General features: G+C 35.6%; 1 protein-coding gene across 1 annotated transcript in view; it reads left to right on the top strand.

The window, feature by feature from the left end:
* LOC149529866 (Protein kinase superfamily protein) overlaps window positions 1-10,917 on the top strand; it is a 169,027-nt gene extending 158,110 nt beyond the window's left edge. Inside the window, exon 9 of the mRNA XM_089810115.1 lies at window positions 10,519-10,917. Coding sequence (XP_089666241.1) covers window positions 10,519-10,665 — 147 coding nt within the window. The 3' untranslated portion in view covers window positions 10,666-10,917. The remainder of the gene's footprint in view (window positions 1-10,518) is intronic.
* The last annotated feature ends 8,293 nt before the right edge of the window (window positions 10,918-19,210 follow it).

The following is a 19,210-nucleotide window of genomic DNA, read 5'->3' as shown; positions in this document are numbered from 1 at the left end:
ATGAGGTGTGCATGATTGCCATTTTTCGTATGAGTGGACTGTGGATTCCTCCTAGGAAGAACAAGTTGCACCTCAACTTTGGGATTCCAAACCATTATTGTTTGAAGTGATTAATTGGCATGATAGCATGAAAGCTTGTGATTTGAGCATCGATGTGTTTGATGATTGGCTTCAGTGGGATCTTGATGACTTTTTACATGGCAACATTTATATCACACTGGAGTAGTGGAAGTTTATTGGAAAGTTTTACGGCATTGGATACAAACGGTTTAAGGAGGGAGCGCAAATGGTCATGATGAGGAATGAATACTCAATGTATATAGCTATTGGTGTCCACGCATGGTTTGGGATCTTGGAGCTTGTCAAAAGACAAATAGTGTACAGATTGCTTGAGGGAAAACAATCTTTGGTCCCAGAGGACTGTAATGTCCCCAATTCTAATAAAGTGACTTAATTAATTAAAGAAATTAATTAAGTGTTTCTAAAATTTAAATCATATCATAAGGACTTATTTAATTAATTAAATTAATTGTTAATAAAAGGGGCCAAAATAATAAAATGATGTTGGCCCATTGTAACTCTCCATAAACTTCTTGGAGGCTTTTATGATTCATTGGCTAGCATCTTAGGTAATCATTGTGGTGGACTTTATATTTCTTGTTTATTTGCTGTTCTAGTTGGAATTGAGTCTTTGTTTGTAGTTTCACAGGTGCAAGAACCTTCTTAGGAACTGAATCAAAATTGAAAGGTCAAACTATGTATAGTTGTGAGAAAGTTAGTGACATCATGAGCAAAAGGAAGATGGAGACAAGTTGACATGTTCACTCGAACCACAGGAGGATATGCACAAGCAAGAGAAAAAAATTGTCCCTTCAAGTGGAGAGTGAAGTTAATGTTCCTATGAATTTTGTCAAGCTAGGAATGGTTCAACTTCATGGAGACACAGACTCTATTAATGATCCCTTGCAGGAGCAATCTCTAGCTTTGGTTGAATATGGAGTTTACTCTTTGTTTGGGCATGAGGCATGCATGATTGTAATTTCTTTGTGTGAGTGGCTTCCTCATGGGAAGAACAAGTTGCATCTCAACTTTGAGGTTCCAAACCATTATTGTTTGAAGTGATTAATTGGCATGATAGCATGAAAGCTTGGGATTTGAGCATCAATGTGTTTGATGATTGGTTTCAATGGGATCTTGATGACTTTGTACATGGCAACGTTCAATCACACTGGAGTAGTGGAAGTTTATTGGAGATTTTTATTGCATGGGATATAGAGGGTTTAAGGAAGGAGCACAAACAGTGTAAAAACCCTGACTGACTTCTAGTTTGAATGTTGATGCACAACTTATGTTTTTTGACATTTTGTGAATTTTAAATATCCTTTATAGGAAATGAATCAACCAAAGTAACTAGAATCAGAATTGGATCGAAATTGGAAAGGCCAAATCGAATCATAAATCGGCCATGAATCGCCCATGAATTGGCAAATTTTTTTTTTTTTTTTTTTTTTGAAATTTAGAGATTTTAACAATTTAAAACTTATTTCATGCACCCTTTATTGAATATAACTTAAACACACTATAACATCATCAAATAAAAGTTAACATACATAAACATGGAACATAAATGATAAATCCATCACACACGTAACTGCATAAAATGTAAATTGTAGGCTATAGCTGAAGTAAATAGAAATCATATGATCATAATGATTCAAATCATAGAATGTATGTAAGATGAAGATCCATAAGACATCAAATCATAAATGTATGTAAGAATCTAAGATGAAGATCCATGAAATGTACATCAATCAATATTTGTAAACAAAATGAAAAAACAAGGCTCCAGCTCAAGCTTCATCATCATCTTCATTGTCATCCTCAAGCTCGGTCACAGCCTCAGCCTCAGCCTCTGAGTATCTAGTCTTCCTATTAGAAAGGCGTCTAAGGTAGGTCCTAGAGGATTGTCGAGCCATATCCCCTGCATGTAAGATGGGCTCACGAACATCATCACTATGGCTTGCGTCTCTACGTGCGTCTACCAGTGCCTGAACGTGCTCTAGTTGCCTTCTCTGCCATGGCCACAATCTCAGTCTCTCTATCCACCTAGTCAACCCACTCACGGTCTTCCTCAATGAAGACTGGATCCACAGCCTCAGTGAGCCACTCTGATTCTGGATCAATTTCCTCCAGAATGATTGGAGAGGAGTCAACGCCCAAAATTTGTCTTATCCTAAGACAAAGTTTGTAATAAACAAAGACAAGATCATTCAACCTCTGCACAATCAACCTATTTCTCCTCTTCGAGTGGATGTGCTCGAACATGGACCAACTGCGCTCACATCCAGAAGCGCTGCTTGGCTGACTCAGAATACAGATCACAATTTTTTGAAGTTTTGGGTTTGTAGGCCCAAACATTTACCACCATCTATCTGAAATAAGGGAAAACAAAAACAATTTGTCTCATTTACAACTTTAAAGATACATAATCAACAATTAAAATGCACAACTTATAAGTCATGAATATATTATTTAATTTTTACCTGGCTGTATTGTTGTCCAAGCATCTATGGCCATCCTGCCAGAGAAAAGTGGTCCTCCTTTATTATTGAACTTGTCAAGCTCAATGGTTGCAGGTGCGCTATCCTCATCACTACTCAACCTCTGGATCACTGTATATAAGCCGGTGAGAATCTCCTCATCCGCCTTGAAATTAGGACGAAAACGAAATGCCGGATTCAAAAAGTAAGCTGTTGCATGGATGGGTTGGTGGAGCTTATTCTGCCATCTCCTATCAATGATATCCCAAATAGGGGCATACTTCTCCTGCACTCCTGCATACTGGGCTCTAATAGTCTCCTTGGCCCTATCTATGCCCTCATATATGTAGCTCATAGACGAGTTCTCCCCATCAACAGTTCGTTGGAGAGATACAAGGGGCTTAGTGACCTGTATATAATGTAAAAAATATATTTGAGTCAAAACTTAAATATAAAATAATACAACTTAAAGTAAAACTAAATCATTAAACAATTAAATACTAAATAATAAATATTAAATAGTAAAATACTAAATGTTAAATTGTAATAAATTTACCTTAAGGATTTCTTTAGCAAGTTTCCAAAAACCATCATCATTTAAGATGCAATTCACCACATCTACTCTTGCAGTGGTCGTAGCATAGGAAGATGAAATCCACTCCTGCCCAACAAACATGCTACTCAAATCGTCCCTTGATGTCAACAAGAACTGCAATGTGATGAAATTCGAGGCAAACCTTGTGATGCATGGACGAGCTAACTTCTTGCCTCTTGTGTACTTCCTGATTGTGCCAAGGATGAATGAATGATTATAAATAAACTTGCATATATTTTTTGCCCTTTTGACACATGATTTGACCCACTCAAGCTTGCCAATTTCCTCCAACATGAGGTCAATGCAGTGTGCCCCACAAGGAGACCAAAATATGGCGGGTGCCTCTCCATCAAAATTTTACCTGCAACAATTATAAGTTAATTAGAAATTGAAATTTCAAACATGTTAGAACTTAGGAAAGCTAGAATTAGAAAAAGTTCAAAATTTAAATGAATTTATTTTCAAACGTTGAAAAGTTAAAAGTTTATTTGCAACAACATAACTTGCTGCATTATCTGTCACCACCTGCACCACATGTTGTTCCCCACCTCTGCTATGACTTCCTCAATAACCTCACATAAGCATGTGGTGTTTTTTATATGAGCAAAAGCATCAATGGATTTGAGGAACATGGTATATCCTACAAAACAATGAATTATAATGGATCATCAACAAATTAGCAATCAACAAATTAAAATTTGAAATATTCAATCATTATTCACAATTATGTATGTTGGAAAGTAGAATAATCAATCACCTTCATAGGAAACAAGAAAATTGAGGAGTGTTCTATTCCTCCTATTTGTACAACCATCAGTCATGATGGTGCAACCCTTTTTGATCCATTCCTTTCGGTGCTCCTCAAGCTCAACCTTCATATCTTCTACCATTTCATCCAAGAGGTATCCACTCAACTCAACCTCAGTTGGGGCTTTAAACCCCGGACCACAAATAGCAACTGCATCTATCATGTTTTCCCAATAAGGAGCCCTATCACAAATAGATTATGATTAGAAATTTAGATGTCAAATCATTATGTAAGCTTGTAAAGGGAATCAATGATTAATCAATGAATCATAAAATAAGTAGATATAATTAAATTTTTACTTTAAGTTTAACCTTAAAGAAAACAAAGAAAAAAGAATCAATTACCTGGCTGCAACAAATGGAATGTTGCAAAAGTACCAAAATTTGTAAATCTATTTTCTGGAAGCATCATGAATCTCGTTGTTCAAACCCATGCTCTCAAGCCTGGGTTGTGAGCTAGGAGTAGTGTGAGGCACAAAGTAACTATCCAATCTGTTTTTCTGCACTCTAGGCCACAATAGGTTGGAGTTGCACTCAATCTCAGTATAAGACCGACTAGCACTAGCACTCGCATGAGCACTAGAACTAGGACGAAAAAGAGGCTTGGGAGAACCCTCTCCAACACAACCTACGAATGCGGAAGCTGATGTAGATGCAAATGCGGCTACGGAAGCATGGGAGCCAATAGCCCTTAACCCTTCAAGTTGCATTTTCTTATTCAATTTATCTTGTTCATATTTTTTTAATGCCACTAAACAAGTCCATTTTGCCTCAGCAGTTTGTTGAGTGCAAATTGTAATATCATGTCCAAGTATAGTAGCAATGTGGTATTTGAATCTATAAATACCACCAGAATTTATTTCTTTACAAAATATACATTTCGTTTGAAATTTGTTTATTCCAAGAAACTTTTTGGTATATTTCCAACATTCATCTTTTTTACCTATTGCGGAAAATGAAAGCAAAGGGCTGCTGCAATAAGAAAATTTAAGTAAAACATCAAAGTTTGAAACTAATAAACAAAAGCTACAAAACAACAAACCCTAATTTGCAATTTAGTGAAACTAAAAAACATTTAAGATTTGCAAATGAAAACTAAAAATATTTAACAAAAAATGCATAGTACACTAACATGCACAAAAAAAATCAGCACTCACCTCTTGCAAATGAGTTTAGAAGTGTTGCTATTGACTCCTTAATGCTCTTAATGCAATTTATGGCCTCCCCAGAGGGACTTCTGATCTCTTTGGTGCTCTTACTTCTTGTTGGTTGGAAATCTGTGGTTTTTCTTTTCTCTTCTTCTCTCTCACTTTCCCTCTCTTCTACTCATGCTTAACTATTAGAAGGCCCTTTAGGGTTAAAACCTCAGGCCAAAAAGAAAACAAAAAAAAAGTGTTTTATTAAAAAAATAAGTCCACTTTATGTGCTTCCACGCGGTTGATTCAAGTATTTTTTCCATGAATTGCATGAATTGGCAATTCATGAGAAAAAATCGTCTAAAATGATTCACGGCTCATGAAAAATCGCCCAGGTTGAATCGAATCACCAAACTGGCAATTCAGGCGATTTCATGGCGATTCTCGAAACCATAGTATCAACAACTTCAAGAAATTTAAAATGCCAATATGAGAAATCAGACTGTAATCGGGAATTAAAACCACATTGCACTTTATTTGGTATTATCATCAATCAAAATTACATATTATTAAATGGCACCCGGATTGCAATATACATTTGATAGGCCGTCTCACCAAATTGCCCTCCTACTATCCACGTTAGCTCCTTATTGCCAATACCCAACCACATACACCTATGTCTTCAATGTGGAAGGTTGTGAGAACAATGGCGTGCATAGTTGGTGCTGAAACGTGGCTTCCAAATACTTCCCACATGGCTGCTAGAGTGTAATGCAGGCCCAGTCACAATTTGCAGAGCTCCCAATGATGATTAACGTCCACCTTAAATGCCAAGTAACACCTTTGTTCGTTGGTGTAGTTCCTTTCCCTTGCAGATTGCAAGCCACAAGAAATCGTAGGACAATTTAGGAGTGATGTCCTGCCCCAACCACTAGCTCTCCATTAGCTCGATTTCCCTCTGATTGGTAATTGCAGACCCTACCACATTAGCCGCCTAATGCTATAGATCACAAACATTTCTGATGTTCATCCACAATGCTAACAGATTCAAAATTCTACCTTCTAGCTATATCAACCTCCAATTCAATTTCCAGAATAATTTAATGGTGAAGTCTCAATGTCTCTCCACTTTGTTGACCTTCTTGAACAGTAAAACAGTAGGAGGATTTTTACAACCTGTTATACCTCAGCAACAAGTTGTAACCCAACTTCGATAATTCTCAATGAGAAAATACAAATTTCAATGTCATAATCAGGATTGTTCTCCTTAGCACACAAAATATAGTGGGAGAATGTTGGCCAATAGTATATACTTCAGCACAATTGCCAAGAACTTCTCAGACTTACCCTTATACTTCAACAAGGGCATGCAGATTTTGAAGACTTGGACTCGAAATCTGAGATTGCCATTTGGCCTAGGTTGTCCAGCATCAATCACAGGCAAGTGACAAACTCAGTTTCATGTTTTGGAGGCCAAATCTGCATGGAAGATAAATCAGGAGCATGAACCAGGGGGTAGGACTATCAAAACCCAAATCCAGGTCTAAAGATTTACCTTGTCTATCCGACTAAGAAAACTTGAGTACTGTATAATGTTGAGAAGAGACACCTTTCCACCATCAGGAGGGCCTCTTCAATTTAACTTTATTTAAATCACATTTTGTAGCTAACATGCCCCCTCTTGAAGCATCTTTTGCATCTGAAGGGAAACCCTTTGTAGTCTAGTGGTTGAGTCTAAGAGCACTTAGGAGATGTGAGTTTGAACTCCAGAAGCAGCCCCTTAAAAGTATATACCTACCGAAATACGAGTTTATGTAGAATGAAGAATGTTAGAAGAGTCCACATCCACCATAAGAAAGATCCACCATAATATAGTCTCCCAAGGCCTGACCTATTTCCTCTAGTAGAGAGTCAACCTAAAGATGAAGTGGGAGGTAGGAGAGTCTAACCCAAATAGGCATCTTGCAGAAGGATATAGACATAGGGTTGAAGTCCTCATACCAAGGTTTCATCATCAAAGGTAAGTGATTCTCCCATGTGAAAAAATGCTCACAAAGAATTATCTTTCTATTCATTACATTTTCAAACTTGGCAATAAACAATCCTTTAGCCAAGGTGAAAATCTGAACTGAATCAGAAATGATGAGCTTCCTTGGAGATAGATAATCGCATGGTAAGAAAGGTTAGAGACACCTTGGCTAAAGGATTCTTTAGAGACACCTGAACGAAAAACTCTTAAATTGATAGATAATTGCATGGTAAGAAAGGATAGAGACACCTACTCAATCTCAACTTCTAAATTAATAGCAATAGATTGGAGAATAGGGAAAGGCTTAGAATCAGCGAGATCATAACCCTTACCCCTACCAAAAGCCAACTGCAAATGAAACACAAGGACCAACACACATCGAAGGAGGCACCATGGAAGAAGGCAAACAACAATCAGCCTGGCCACTAGAATCTTCCCCCACCACCAAAGGCCATGAAGAATCAGTGACGGGCAGCTTAGATGCTGCAATAGCAAACAACTACAAGACCGACCCTCAGGTAGGGGAGACCCTTGCCAAGAGCCTAGGCGCTGGAGTCCTAGTTGACTTAGCAAGCAAGGGGGCCACACCATTCTTGACACCCTTGTGTTTCCCAGTGCGACAGGTGTAGAAACGCATCCATTAAAACTACCGACAGGCACACCAAAGGCAGATAAAACCCTAGTAGGAGCGGCACTCACGGCAGGAGCAGTAAGAGGGATTGATGATGTCAAAGGCCCACTTGCATTAGGAGAAGTTCTGCCATTAAACACAATGGGAATCAGATTTGGATCCACCTGATTTTCAATTTGGGTGTCACCATGTTTATAAATGGTTGTTGACTTTTTTAGTGGCAATGGATGATTTTCAATTTGGGTGTCACCATGTTTATAAATGGTTTTTGACTTTTTTAGAGGCAATGAATGATTTTTAGTATTGTTTGTGGATTGAAGTATTGTGCCCCCTAGTTGGTGAAACATGCAGTAACTCATTAGAGTGTAGCCATGTTGTGATTTATTATTTACTTTGAGGATTTGTCTACTGCTATGTTGTTGTGTTACATGGGGATGTGTCCCTATCCATCAAGCCATCATTGTCATGTTGGTTCCTTGGCATTTCAAGGATGTGGGACCTTTTGGGGGACATCCTTTGGATGTGAAAATGTCCTAGAACCTATGTTCCATGCCATTTTGGGGATAGGGACGAGTGGATGGTAGGGGATGCATTTTCGGGACATTTTCTAGAGGGCGTAAAGTAGGGGACATCAATGTATATGTGTGTGTGTGTGCCTATGAAAATTTGAAAATATATTAATATATTATATTATTTATATTTTATATAACTTTAATGACAACATTTATGGTGAAATTAGAAAATTTCTTTTTTGAGACACAATATAAGTCTGGAACTCGAACATTTTGGTGCATGCATGAAATATAGACAACTTAATGCAGCTCAGAACTATTAGTTAATGTCAAAGTCCACTTGGATTTGTTTATAATTTGCTGTCTTAAGAAAAACATTGACACTTGTTGGTTTTTAAAATGTTCAACGACATTTCGGGGATGGTGATGGGGGGTTAGAAGGGGATGTGTTTCTAGGATGTTTCCTAGAGGGCTAAGAATAGGGGATGCATCCCCGTGGAACATAGCTTGGAACGTGTCTCCATAAATTGGGGACAACATGAAACACACAGGGGTGCTGGACTGTCCTTGAAGCAACTGGGGTTGTTTCAGATCCCCCTTGATTGACTCAAAGATGGCCAAGCATCCGTATTGAAATGCAATTCTAAATAATGTTTTATAAAAATGCCATTCATAGCATTAAACAAAAGACTGTTAAATATATCATTACAGCATTGGAACAACAATCAAATTAATCATGACAGCAGTGATAGAAACAACTGTAGTACAACAACGATAAATATATTGTGTTTTGGATTCAAAGTTAGTGATGTAAGTCATTAATTGACTAATAAACAAAATGGTTTTCTGATTTTATTGTTCAAAAAAGCATCAAACTTCAAAATTATTGATATGGTATTGGAGTTGGTTATTATTGTCAGTTGCACAAGAGATGAAAGGTACACTTGCATATTCTAGTACTGTGTGGGATTGCTTGAGAAATACAAACAGTTAGTTTTCTTTTAATGTGGTTAGCATGCAATCTTCTGCAGACATCATCCAACATCAGTTTAATGCTATCATGTTATATTGCTACTGTTATACAGTTGTTCATTAACTTGCAGAAATTGGAGACACTCCCTGTCTCTCTCTGTCTGTATATTCCCTTGGATTGGCATGTTGGAAACATGTATCCTACCATCCCACTGTCCCTCTTCCAGAAATGCCATCGAGCATAGCTATTGTCTTCTTTTAAAGTGTTTGACAATGTTTACATTCATGTTTGACCAAATTTGTCTCGAGGGCAGAGAGCATGTTTGTAAATAGGTGTTGCTGAACCTTGGGGATTTGTTAGACAAATAAATTATATACCCGACTTGTCTTTATGTTGTGCCTGCATACTTCATGAAATGAACATCAACTGTTAGGATCACAGCATAACAATACAGTCCATACCTATTATTCAAGGTTGCATGGATGCAAGGTGGCTTTACACCTTTAATGATAATTTCTATTGTATCAACCCCTTCCAGAACATTATCGGATGCATGGAGGGCTTTTCTGGATGCAATCGAAGGAAGGATACAATCTGGAGTCTTTTATGTGGAATTCTTTTTTCGTAGAATTCTTAGTCTGATCTGTTATTCCCTCTCTGTCACTGTTGTTTGCAGTGCTAATTTTGGCTTCTAGAAGCCTACTAATTTAGAGAGTTTTCTGATCACCTAATGAGGCTTACCGTTTTATCTAAAACACATGTATCTGCCAAGGCTAAAATAGTAGGCCCTTTTGTGCTATGTTACAGCCTAGTATTTAGGATAACCTCTTCAATTTTTACGCATCTCCTGAGTAAAAGTTAAAAGAAAATCCGACGCATTTTTATTTATTTGCAATGTTTATTATTTATCTCAATTCACTTATATGGTAACCCTTCTAATTTTTACAGTCTCTTGGATAAAATTAAAACTCAAACTAGTTTTTCTTTAAAGAAAATTGTACTCATTTTTTAAATTTACAATGTTTATTATTTATCTCAATTCACTTCAATTGAAATAAATATTATTTTCTCCATTCTCACACTATTTTTTAAAAAGTTGCTCAACTTTTTCCTTTTTTTAAGATGGAGTAATTGAAATACATTTACACAATTGCAATTGTGTGGTTCAGTAATGCATAAATGAAAATTTACTATGGTAATCCATATCAATACAAGTTACCTTTATCTTGGTTGAGTACTGAACAGAAAAAAGTTAGTTTCATGACAATATATTATTATCATATTTGTGTTTGTAGGTGATGCCTAAGCAAGAAGGATTTGAGGTGCGAAGGAACTTGTATATGTTATATCATTACTTGAACCATTACAACATGTTTGGTTCTAGTTATCGTTCGTCTTGTGCTTCCATTTTGGATAGATATCTTCAAATGCTTAATGTTTAAAAATCCTCAAGTACTATCATATATGTAAGCTGCTCTTTTATATATGATGAAAAGCATAAAAGTGAATAGCATAAACTTTTTATTGGAGTGTTAAAATTGACTAAAAATGATCAATGATTAGTTTTACTCATGGTTATAGTAGTGCAGCACAAACCACAAAGTTGTTAATTGTGGTGCATGTTTTATTTGCAATCTCTTGTTATCATTTTAACAAAGCTTTCTTAATTTTTAAGAATCTCCTACTTAAACTTCTCTTTGTTCTTCACTTGTAATTTCAACTAAGTAGGATCCCCATCAATTACTCTCTTTCTCATGTTTGCTAAGCTTCATTGAGCTCTTCTATAGAATATAAACATGCTAAATGAGACGAGTGCAACGTATAAGAATACATATCAATCAAACATATCTTAGACATGTTACCTAGTCTAAAATTGGATGAAAGTGATTGCTACGTTCTGAACTTCTTATACAGCTGCCTATATCTTAGACATGTTACCTAGTCTAAAATTGGATTAAAGTGATTGCTACGTTCTGAACTTCTTATACAGCTGCCTGAATGTTATGATTGAATGTAACTTAGTCTCACTTGAGAATTATTTCTTTATGCAGTCTTCAAAATCTAAGTTATCTCAGCTAGCATTTATATTTAATTTCATGGGCAGGGATATGAGAAATCGATCCTACCCAAATTATGTTTCAACTGGCTACCCCTGCCCTTATGATTTGATAGACGGCTCCATGTGAGACCATAGATCCTTCGTTGATCACAAATTTAAAAACTTTCAAGAAACTAATTCACTTTCCAATCATGGTCCAAAATTTCAGGCTCTATTGAAGCATGAAGCGTGTATTTTGGCAATGTTTCGCACTGCATCTTTGATACTGTACTTCACCAATGATAAGGTGGATTCTCTTGAGGGAAAATAGGACAGCTGGGCATAGATGTGGATGCTCGAATAATAAAACTACCTTGGGCATCTATGATCTTTTTGCTATTAGAATTAACAACCATAAAAAAAGTGACAACAATTTATAAAGTAAAGCAATTCAAAGAATAGTAGTCACAACCTTAAAAAGTAGGATTGTCGTGGTTAGACTTTTAACATTTAATTTCATTAGACAATGGGGTATGATTGATAGATAGATAAAATTTTAACGTCCACGAGGCTAAAAAAGCCTATGGGACAACAAGACAACTCAAGCAGACTTAAGTAGCGCTGTTCGCCTCTTGTGTAGACTAATGATGAGCCCCCCCAATTGCTCAATGTACTCTTCGTTGAATAGGTTATGCCAGGAACTGTCACATATAGTATCTGCAAACTTATCCGTAAACTTATCCAGAATTTCCAGAAAATCTGCAAATTCTCTCTTCCCAAGCCTCCTTTGGCCTCTTCCAGCGCCCGGTCTCACAACAAAGTTGGTGAGAGTTGGTTCTCAGCTGAGCAATAAGAATTTTAGCTCTCCAAGAAATGTTGGCTCCTATGTACACTTTTTCGAGTTGATCACAAGTGGGGTTGAACTCATTTATGATGTATATTGATGCTCAACTATTCCAATTTGCAGCTATATCTAACTTTATCCTTTGCATTCCAACAAGCACATCAAGTGTTTTCTCTAATTTCCCCTGTTTGATACTTTTGCAAGAATTGGTGTGACTATGTGCTAGTTAGTTTGCACCCGCCATAATACAAAATTATTATAACTCATTGTATTTTTTTATATTTACTGGATAATAAGACCTCTCAAATATATTCATTCCAAGTACATTTATTATGAACTCAAATTTTTGGAAGTTATATCAAATACAATACAAATTCACCTTTAGTTTCCACAATCATTTTAAGTATTCAGATTCCATCCAGGAGGACTGTTCCACTATTTTTTAGGAACATTTGAGATTTAAACTCCAAAAAAAGTTTTTTTCTCCTCTTTTTAGGGGGAGTTTAGGGATTGTGAGAACCATGTGATCTACTTACATCAAATTGTATGGTGGCTTTACACCTTAGCTATCAATTTAGATGCAGGTATGAGAATTTGATATGGTAATGCATTGAGAAGTTTTTATATATAAACGTATACAATTATAAAGTTAAATCATTTCATAGTATGATACCTCATCATTAATCAATCTCAAATGCCAAAAAGTATAATATGGCAATTCCATAGTTCAAAAATATTCAAATAAGGCTTACCAATGGCATCATATATGTCTACATTCATAATTCCAATGAAAATCATTACAAATATAGAATGTAGTTCATGATTCATCAATCATGAAAAATATTATTGAATTTTTTTTTATCATCTATTGGATTTTCATTCTCAACCGCCACAAGTTCAAGATCATTTGAGTCCATAGTCGTTGGACTTGCATTAGATGCAACATGAAAAAGGTATGACATCATCGTCACCGTCATTCATAGAGGCTCTAGAAAGGTCCTCAACGACTGCATCCAAGTGGTGCACTCAAGGTTACATCCCAAAGCTTTATTGTCCCTTCCTTGTATTGGGGATCCTTACGTGGCAGATAATACAAATTGGAATGAATATACAACAAGTCTTCAACTCTTTTTGTAGCCAATTGGTTACACTTCACTAAGTGAATAAAGGAGTGTGTACTCCAATTCCATTCAACAATAGAAGAATATGCAATTTCGGAGAGGAAAACAATAAAATATTAAAATAATAAATGCAAAATAAATTAAAGAATGTTAAAGTACTAAGTTCTACGATACAAGTGGTAAAAAGAAAAAATTGCAAGAGGTTAGAGGTACATATATTCTTGACATGGAGGTACCACTATGTAGTAACATATGTTTTGGATAGATCCTTAACAAAAAAAGTATGCTTTCTTCTTGAGATAAACAAGTCAAATTATTCCCTAACATTCTCCTCAGCTTCTAGATCTTGGAAGAGTACTAAATGCCCACTTGTACCCATTTGTAACTTTAGAATCTCTTATTGTGGTACTTTTCTTAGGATATAAAGTATTTATAGTGCTACACTACCTCAGAGATAGGGCAAATGTAAGGAGGTGCAATGACATGGTCATCTTGTTCCAACTATGAAACATGAAGAATACTCATCTTAGTGTAATCACAAATCTTCTTGTTGGACATGGAGTTGTTTGCTAGTGCTTCACTGGCTATAAGAGCTTCAGCTAGGGTTTTGACTTCCACTAGAGCTTTGTTGTCTAATAGGTCGTAGGCTTCGGTTAGGATTTTGTCATTTGCTCAAGGGTTTTTGCTGTTTGAATGTACTTCAGCTAGGGTTTTGTTGCCTGTTGGGGCTTTGTTGTTTACTGGGATTCTACTGGCTTCGACTAGGGTTTTGTCGCCTAAAGATGGGATTTTGTCATAAGGTTTGTCATCTGTTGAGGTTTCTTCGTCCATTGAGACTATTTCATGTGCAAATAGGGATCTATCATCTATTGGCAGTTTGTTACCGACCGGGCTGTTGCAACCTACAGCTAGAGGATTACAGTTTGATGGGAGTTCGATTGGGGCTTTTTTAGTTGCGGGTGCACTATTTTCTAATTGATCTCTTTTATCTATTGGTCGGCCTTTGATTGGTTTTTTGGTTGTAGGGGCTCGTCGTCAAATGGACCCTCACCTTTTGTTGGTGCTTTTCTATCTATGGGAACCTTGTCGTATGCTAGTATGGTCTTGGTTGGGTCTTCAACCATTCATTCTAGGGGTCTGGTGACTCGGGTTTGAAGGTGAAGGGACCTTTCCTTATTTTGAACCCTATTTGGGTCTTTCTAGATAAGGAGGTGATGGAAGATATTTTTCTTTCTCTGTGTTTTCCTCCTGTGGTGATTTGTTGTTTCATAGGTTTGTGGTTGAGCCTTCTTGATTTGCAATAGTGGATATCTTCTAATTGGGAACTTATAGTTTTTGGTATTGTTTACATGTTCCTTATAGCTAGGGGATTTTTTATTTTTATAATTAATAATGATGATGATAGAAAATTGATCATGTGCAATCATTCTTTCACTAGGAAAATAGTTTTGTGCTAATGGAGAAACCAGGGTACTTTGATTTTCCCCCCTCTTACGAAATCTTTAATAATATTCTGATTTGGATGAGGCTCCCCTATCTTCTTCTTCGTATTTGGGTTGACTCCCTTTCGAAAGTGGTGGGAAAGTCTCTTGGATATTTATTGATGGTGGATGATGTGTCATTTGACATTATGCACTCTACGTATGTGTGAATCTTGGTTGAGATGGACATATCTAGGGGGCTACCAAAAATGATTAAGTTAGAGAACTCCTAAGTGTTTTTGGATACAAACTTTGGACTGTGAAAGAATTACCTTCAGATGTAAGAAGTGCTTTAAAATGGGTCACTTGATGGCCCAATGTGAATTATAGAAGGCTAAGGAAAAGAGGTATGCTTCTTGGTGGAAGGGTGCTTCTTCTGAACATTATACTATTGTTAAAAAAATACAGGAGTCTTTTGGTAGTGTCGGTTTTGAGGGTGTCCCTTCTACTAGTTCTATTCTTTTTGGGTCTACTGGCATTGTTGTTGGTATTTCTAATATTGGACAGTCTGCAAGTCTCTCTTCTGTAGGAACTGTTCCTGTTGGGTCTACTGGTAAATCTCCTCATAGTTCTGCTACTACTGGCATTGTTGCTGGTAGTTTTGATGTTGGATAGTTAGTACGTGTCTCTTATGCTGTATTTGTTCTAAGTGAGTCTACTAGTAAATCTCTTAATGTTTCTAATGTTGTTTCTATTGTTGCTAGTTTTGATGTCATTCTTCCTGTGAGGGCCCCTTGTAGGATTTGAGCAAAAGCGCATAACAAATCCATGAAGCCCAAGAAAACCTGCATGCAGAAAACCTGTCACGGAGAAGAAAAAGACAAGAAGAGGCAAGGGTTTGATTTGAAAAACTCAGATGAAGAAGAAAAATATTATTCAACGGATTCTTGATAAATTTACAAAGAGATCAATCCTTATAAAGGAGATCGAAACTCGAAAAGAGTAACCTAAAGCCTAAAAAAGCTAGGGTTGCACATTATAATTAATAAAATATTAATTATATGTACCTACAAGATAGCTTAAGAAAACTAGAATAATAGGCAACTTAATAAATTAAATCAAAGTGATTTAATTAATAAGTGTAAACAACTAATTACTCTAACACCCCCCTTAAGCGAAGCTCAGGAGGTAAGCTAACCTAGCATAACTATGAGAGCAAAAAAATGAGTCCCGACAACAAGGCCTGATCAGGTACTCAATACAAGAAAATCTCTGTAAACTGGAAAAATAGAGAAAACCACATGGGAAAAACCCTTCACAATCAACTATCCTAAAAAACATTGCCTCCTTAGGGGACACCCTAATAACATTTATCAATGAATGATTCTTGTAATCTTTCCATCCATAAAAAAACAATATAAATACATGTTTTAATCCTATTATCACTAATTGGTTTTAGTGAGGTCGCTACACATTTCTTGTCTCTTTGCAATAAAGTGGTACAAACTTTTTCACACTCGAGACTTTTGAAAGCAAGAGGCACACTATTGATTCCTAACACCATATCTTGCTAGAATGGTTAATCTCACCAAGTTGAATGGAAGACCATTGACATATAGGCAATATGCAATTTTTTATTGAACAAGATCTCTTGCTTCCATTTTAAATACCTTGTCCAATGTACCTCTAGTGGGAATTTCTTCTTCATCATCTTCAAAAGAGGTTGTAGGCAAGAAGGGATGTTTGGAGGCCATTGTTGTATCAGAGAGTAAATCCATTGTTTTTTACTTTTTAGAAGTATAAGCACTCTATTTTTCTTTTGCAACCTATTTGCCAACATCTTCTTCTTCTTTTATAAATCTTGCTATTTGTACAAGAGACAAACCCTTCTTATTTGGGCCCTTACATATATTAATCCATTTACCACTGGGGTTGATAAAATGAATTTTCACTCAAGAATAAGAGCTATTATATTGTATATTACAAAACTTACACTATCAAATATGTATTGCCCACCTATTGTATCTTGTGAAATCCTTGTGGTGTCCATAAAGGAGATCCTTTGTCAATTATGAATTTTTGGTTTCCTTCCACACCCATTGAACTTTGTCTTCTAACCATTTTTGTAATCTAAAAATATATAGAAATAAAAAGAAAACTTGGAAATCTCTCCACAAACTTGAAAAAATCCAATAAAATCTTGAAAAAGTTCATCAAATGACTAAAAAGTAGGATATAAATACTTATCCTAGATGCTCAAATCTCTTTTTTTTGGAACTATTTGTCACTGTCGAAATGATCCCCTTATAATACAATCCTAAACCCTTTGGAATGCCAAAATAGAGACAAAATAGGTTGAGAGAAACAAGAAGCAAAATGATATGTTTTTCGCTGAAAGACCTCATAAAGGGCCATTTTAAGGCCAAGAAGAAAAATAAAATAAATAACTCTTTTTAAGTGTTTTTTTCGTTGAGTTTTCCTTTTGATGTTTGATAATACTCTCAGATGTGAGTTGGGTATGGATAGAATGCATGCCTTACCATGTAGTTGGATCCAAATGTACATGTGCAAGGCTAAGCATGCATCTTATGCACATCCAACTTGCATCCACGTCTAGTGCGGGCCTACAAGATGTGATTTTTACAGCTAAGCTTTACACCTTTCCTATTTTATGTTAAGTTCTTCCTTCGATTCAAGAATGGCTAAGAAGATATGAGTTTCTTTTTCTCACAATGATGTTATATAGTCAATTTCATCTCTAGTTGGATTTAGAGGATAGACAAGTTCAAAGACCATCTCAAGTGTATTTATTTGATTGTCTAGTTTCCTTGTACATTGTTTGGGCCACCTTTTATGACCCAACAAAGTTTTGGTTTTTAATCATATTTTTATAATCTTAATTATAAAAAAGATTCAACAATATTATCAATTTGAGGTTTGATTAGACATGTAACCAACAACAAATATCTAAATAGGATTTGTATCACAATTTTTAACATGATAGAGCATTCAAAGTGGCATATAATTTATTATTTCTAGTATCATATCAAACTACTAGTCTTGCTAATTCAATGTATTTCATCTATTCTAGTGACCACTATTGTTTCCCTCCTCGGCATGCTTCTTCTTTCGTTTCTTGCCTTGATTCTCTCTCTTGTACTACTTGACAAGCTTAAGAAGACCTTACAAGAAGGGTTGATCTTCCTTCTTGTTGTTCACCCATGTCTATCCATATAGAATCTTTGAGGCATTCACCATGACTAGTCCATCTCATTGAAATCTTTACTGTTACAATGACCTGCACATAAATGTTTTTAAAAAGTGAGTTTTTAAAATAAATATTAGTAACTGATCTTCATTTTCCTTGATATTTTTCTTTATTTTCTAAGTTGTCAAATATGCCATAATATCTCAATACAAAGAACAAATTCATATGTTTAGTAATATGAGTAAATTTTCCAACCAATGCATCAAACCAATTAGTATTACCATGCCACATATAAAAATTAGAGCATAAAATGTTCCTTCATTTATCTAGAAAAGTAATAATCAAAGAATATGTGTTTGATTATGTCAAGAAGTCTACAAATATTACAAAGATTGTCCTCCTATATTAAGATTCAGAATGGAACCTTTTCAGAAGTGAAAGCCATATGAAGGTTGCCTTTGGTGAAACTTTGTTTTGCCATAAGTCATTTAATATATCCTGCCAACCACTATTAGATAGACTGATATTCCATTTCTGATTGAGATATTCAAACATTTCATTGGTACATAAGAAATTATAAATCCTTTTAGAAGAAACATTGATCAATTTGGCATCATCTTGTTATCATACTTTTCTATAGTATATTCTTAGAATGGACAAAATTAGGAGAGTTTGCAGTAGTAAGGATGTTTTTCGTGGTGGTATAAGTCCAAAAATGTGTACATGGTATGCTTATTGAGGCTAGCCTAACCTTTAAGGTAATCATTGTTTATGATGTCTTTGAGTCTTTTAATGCCCCTTGTTATTTTTAAAAAGATCACTACAAATGTAGTTGCATTGCCATTTTGGTATTTGCTTTCCAAATGGCAACCATCTCTTTAATATAGGATGAAGTATGGATAGACATGTCACTTCAAGGGACATGTCTATTCATTGGTATTTAATTAATATAATGAAAAATAAATATCTCATATATATATATATATATATCTCATACTTATATATATAATATGTATATTTGCATATAGTTTATCTAACTAAAGCTGGCAAACATTAACACTCCCTATTAGCTAGGGAGGATAAACAAGATTCATACACAATATGAATACCATATTACCTCAACGTAGAAATGGTTTCTAGAATGTCAACTTATTTGACTTCTCGATCTATTAAATGCCAACTCATTTGACATTTAAATGTCAACTCATTTGATATTTGAATGTCAACTCTTTCAACATTTGAATGTCCACTCATTTAACATTTGAATGAAGTCATTGTAAGACCAACATACAATAACTTTTGCAAATACAAGTGATAATCATTTGGAAGTCCTCACTTCCCCATGATGTAGACAT

The sequence above is a fragment of the Cupressus sempervirens genome, chromosome 11 (assembly GCF_028749045.1).
Source record: "Cupressus sempervirens isolate cs-2001-9-10 chromosome 11, ASM2874904v1, whole genome shotgun sequence".
Taxonomy (NCBI): Eukaryota; Viridiplantae; Streptophyta; class Pinopsida; order Cupressales; family Cupressaceae; genus Cupressus; species Cupressus sempervirens.
This window is presented reverse-complemented; position numbering and strand designations above follow the sequence as displayed.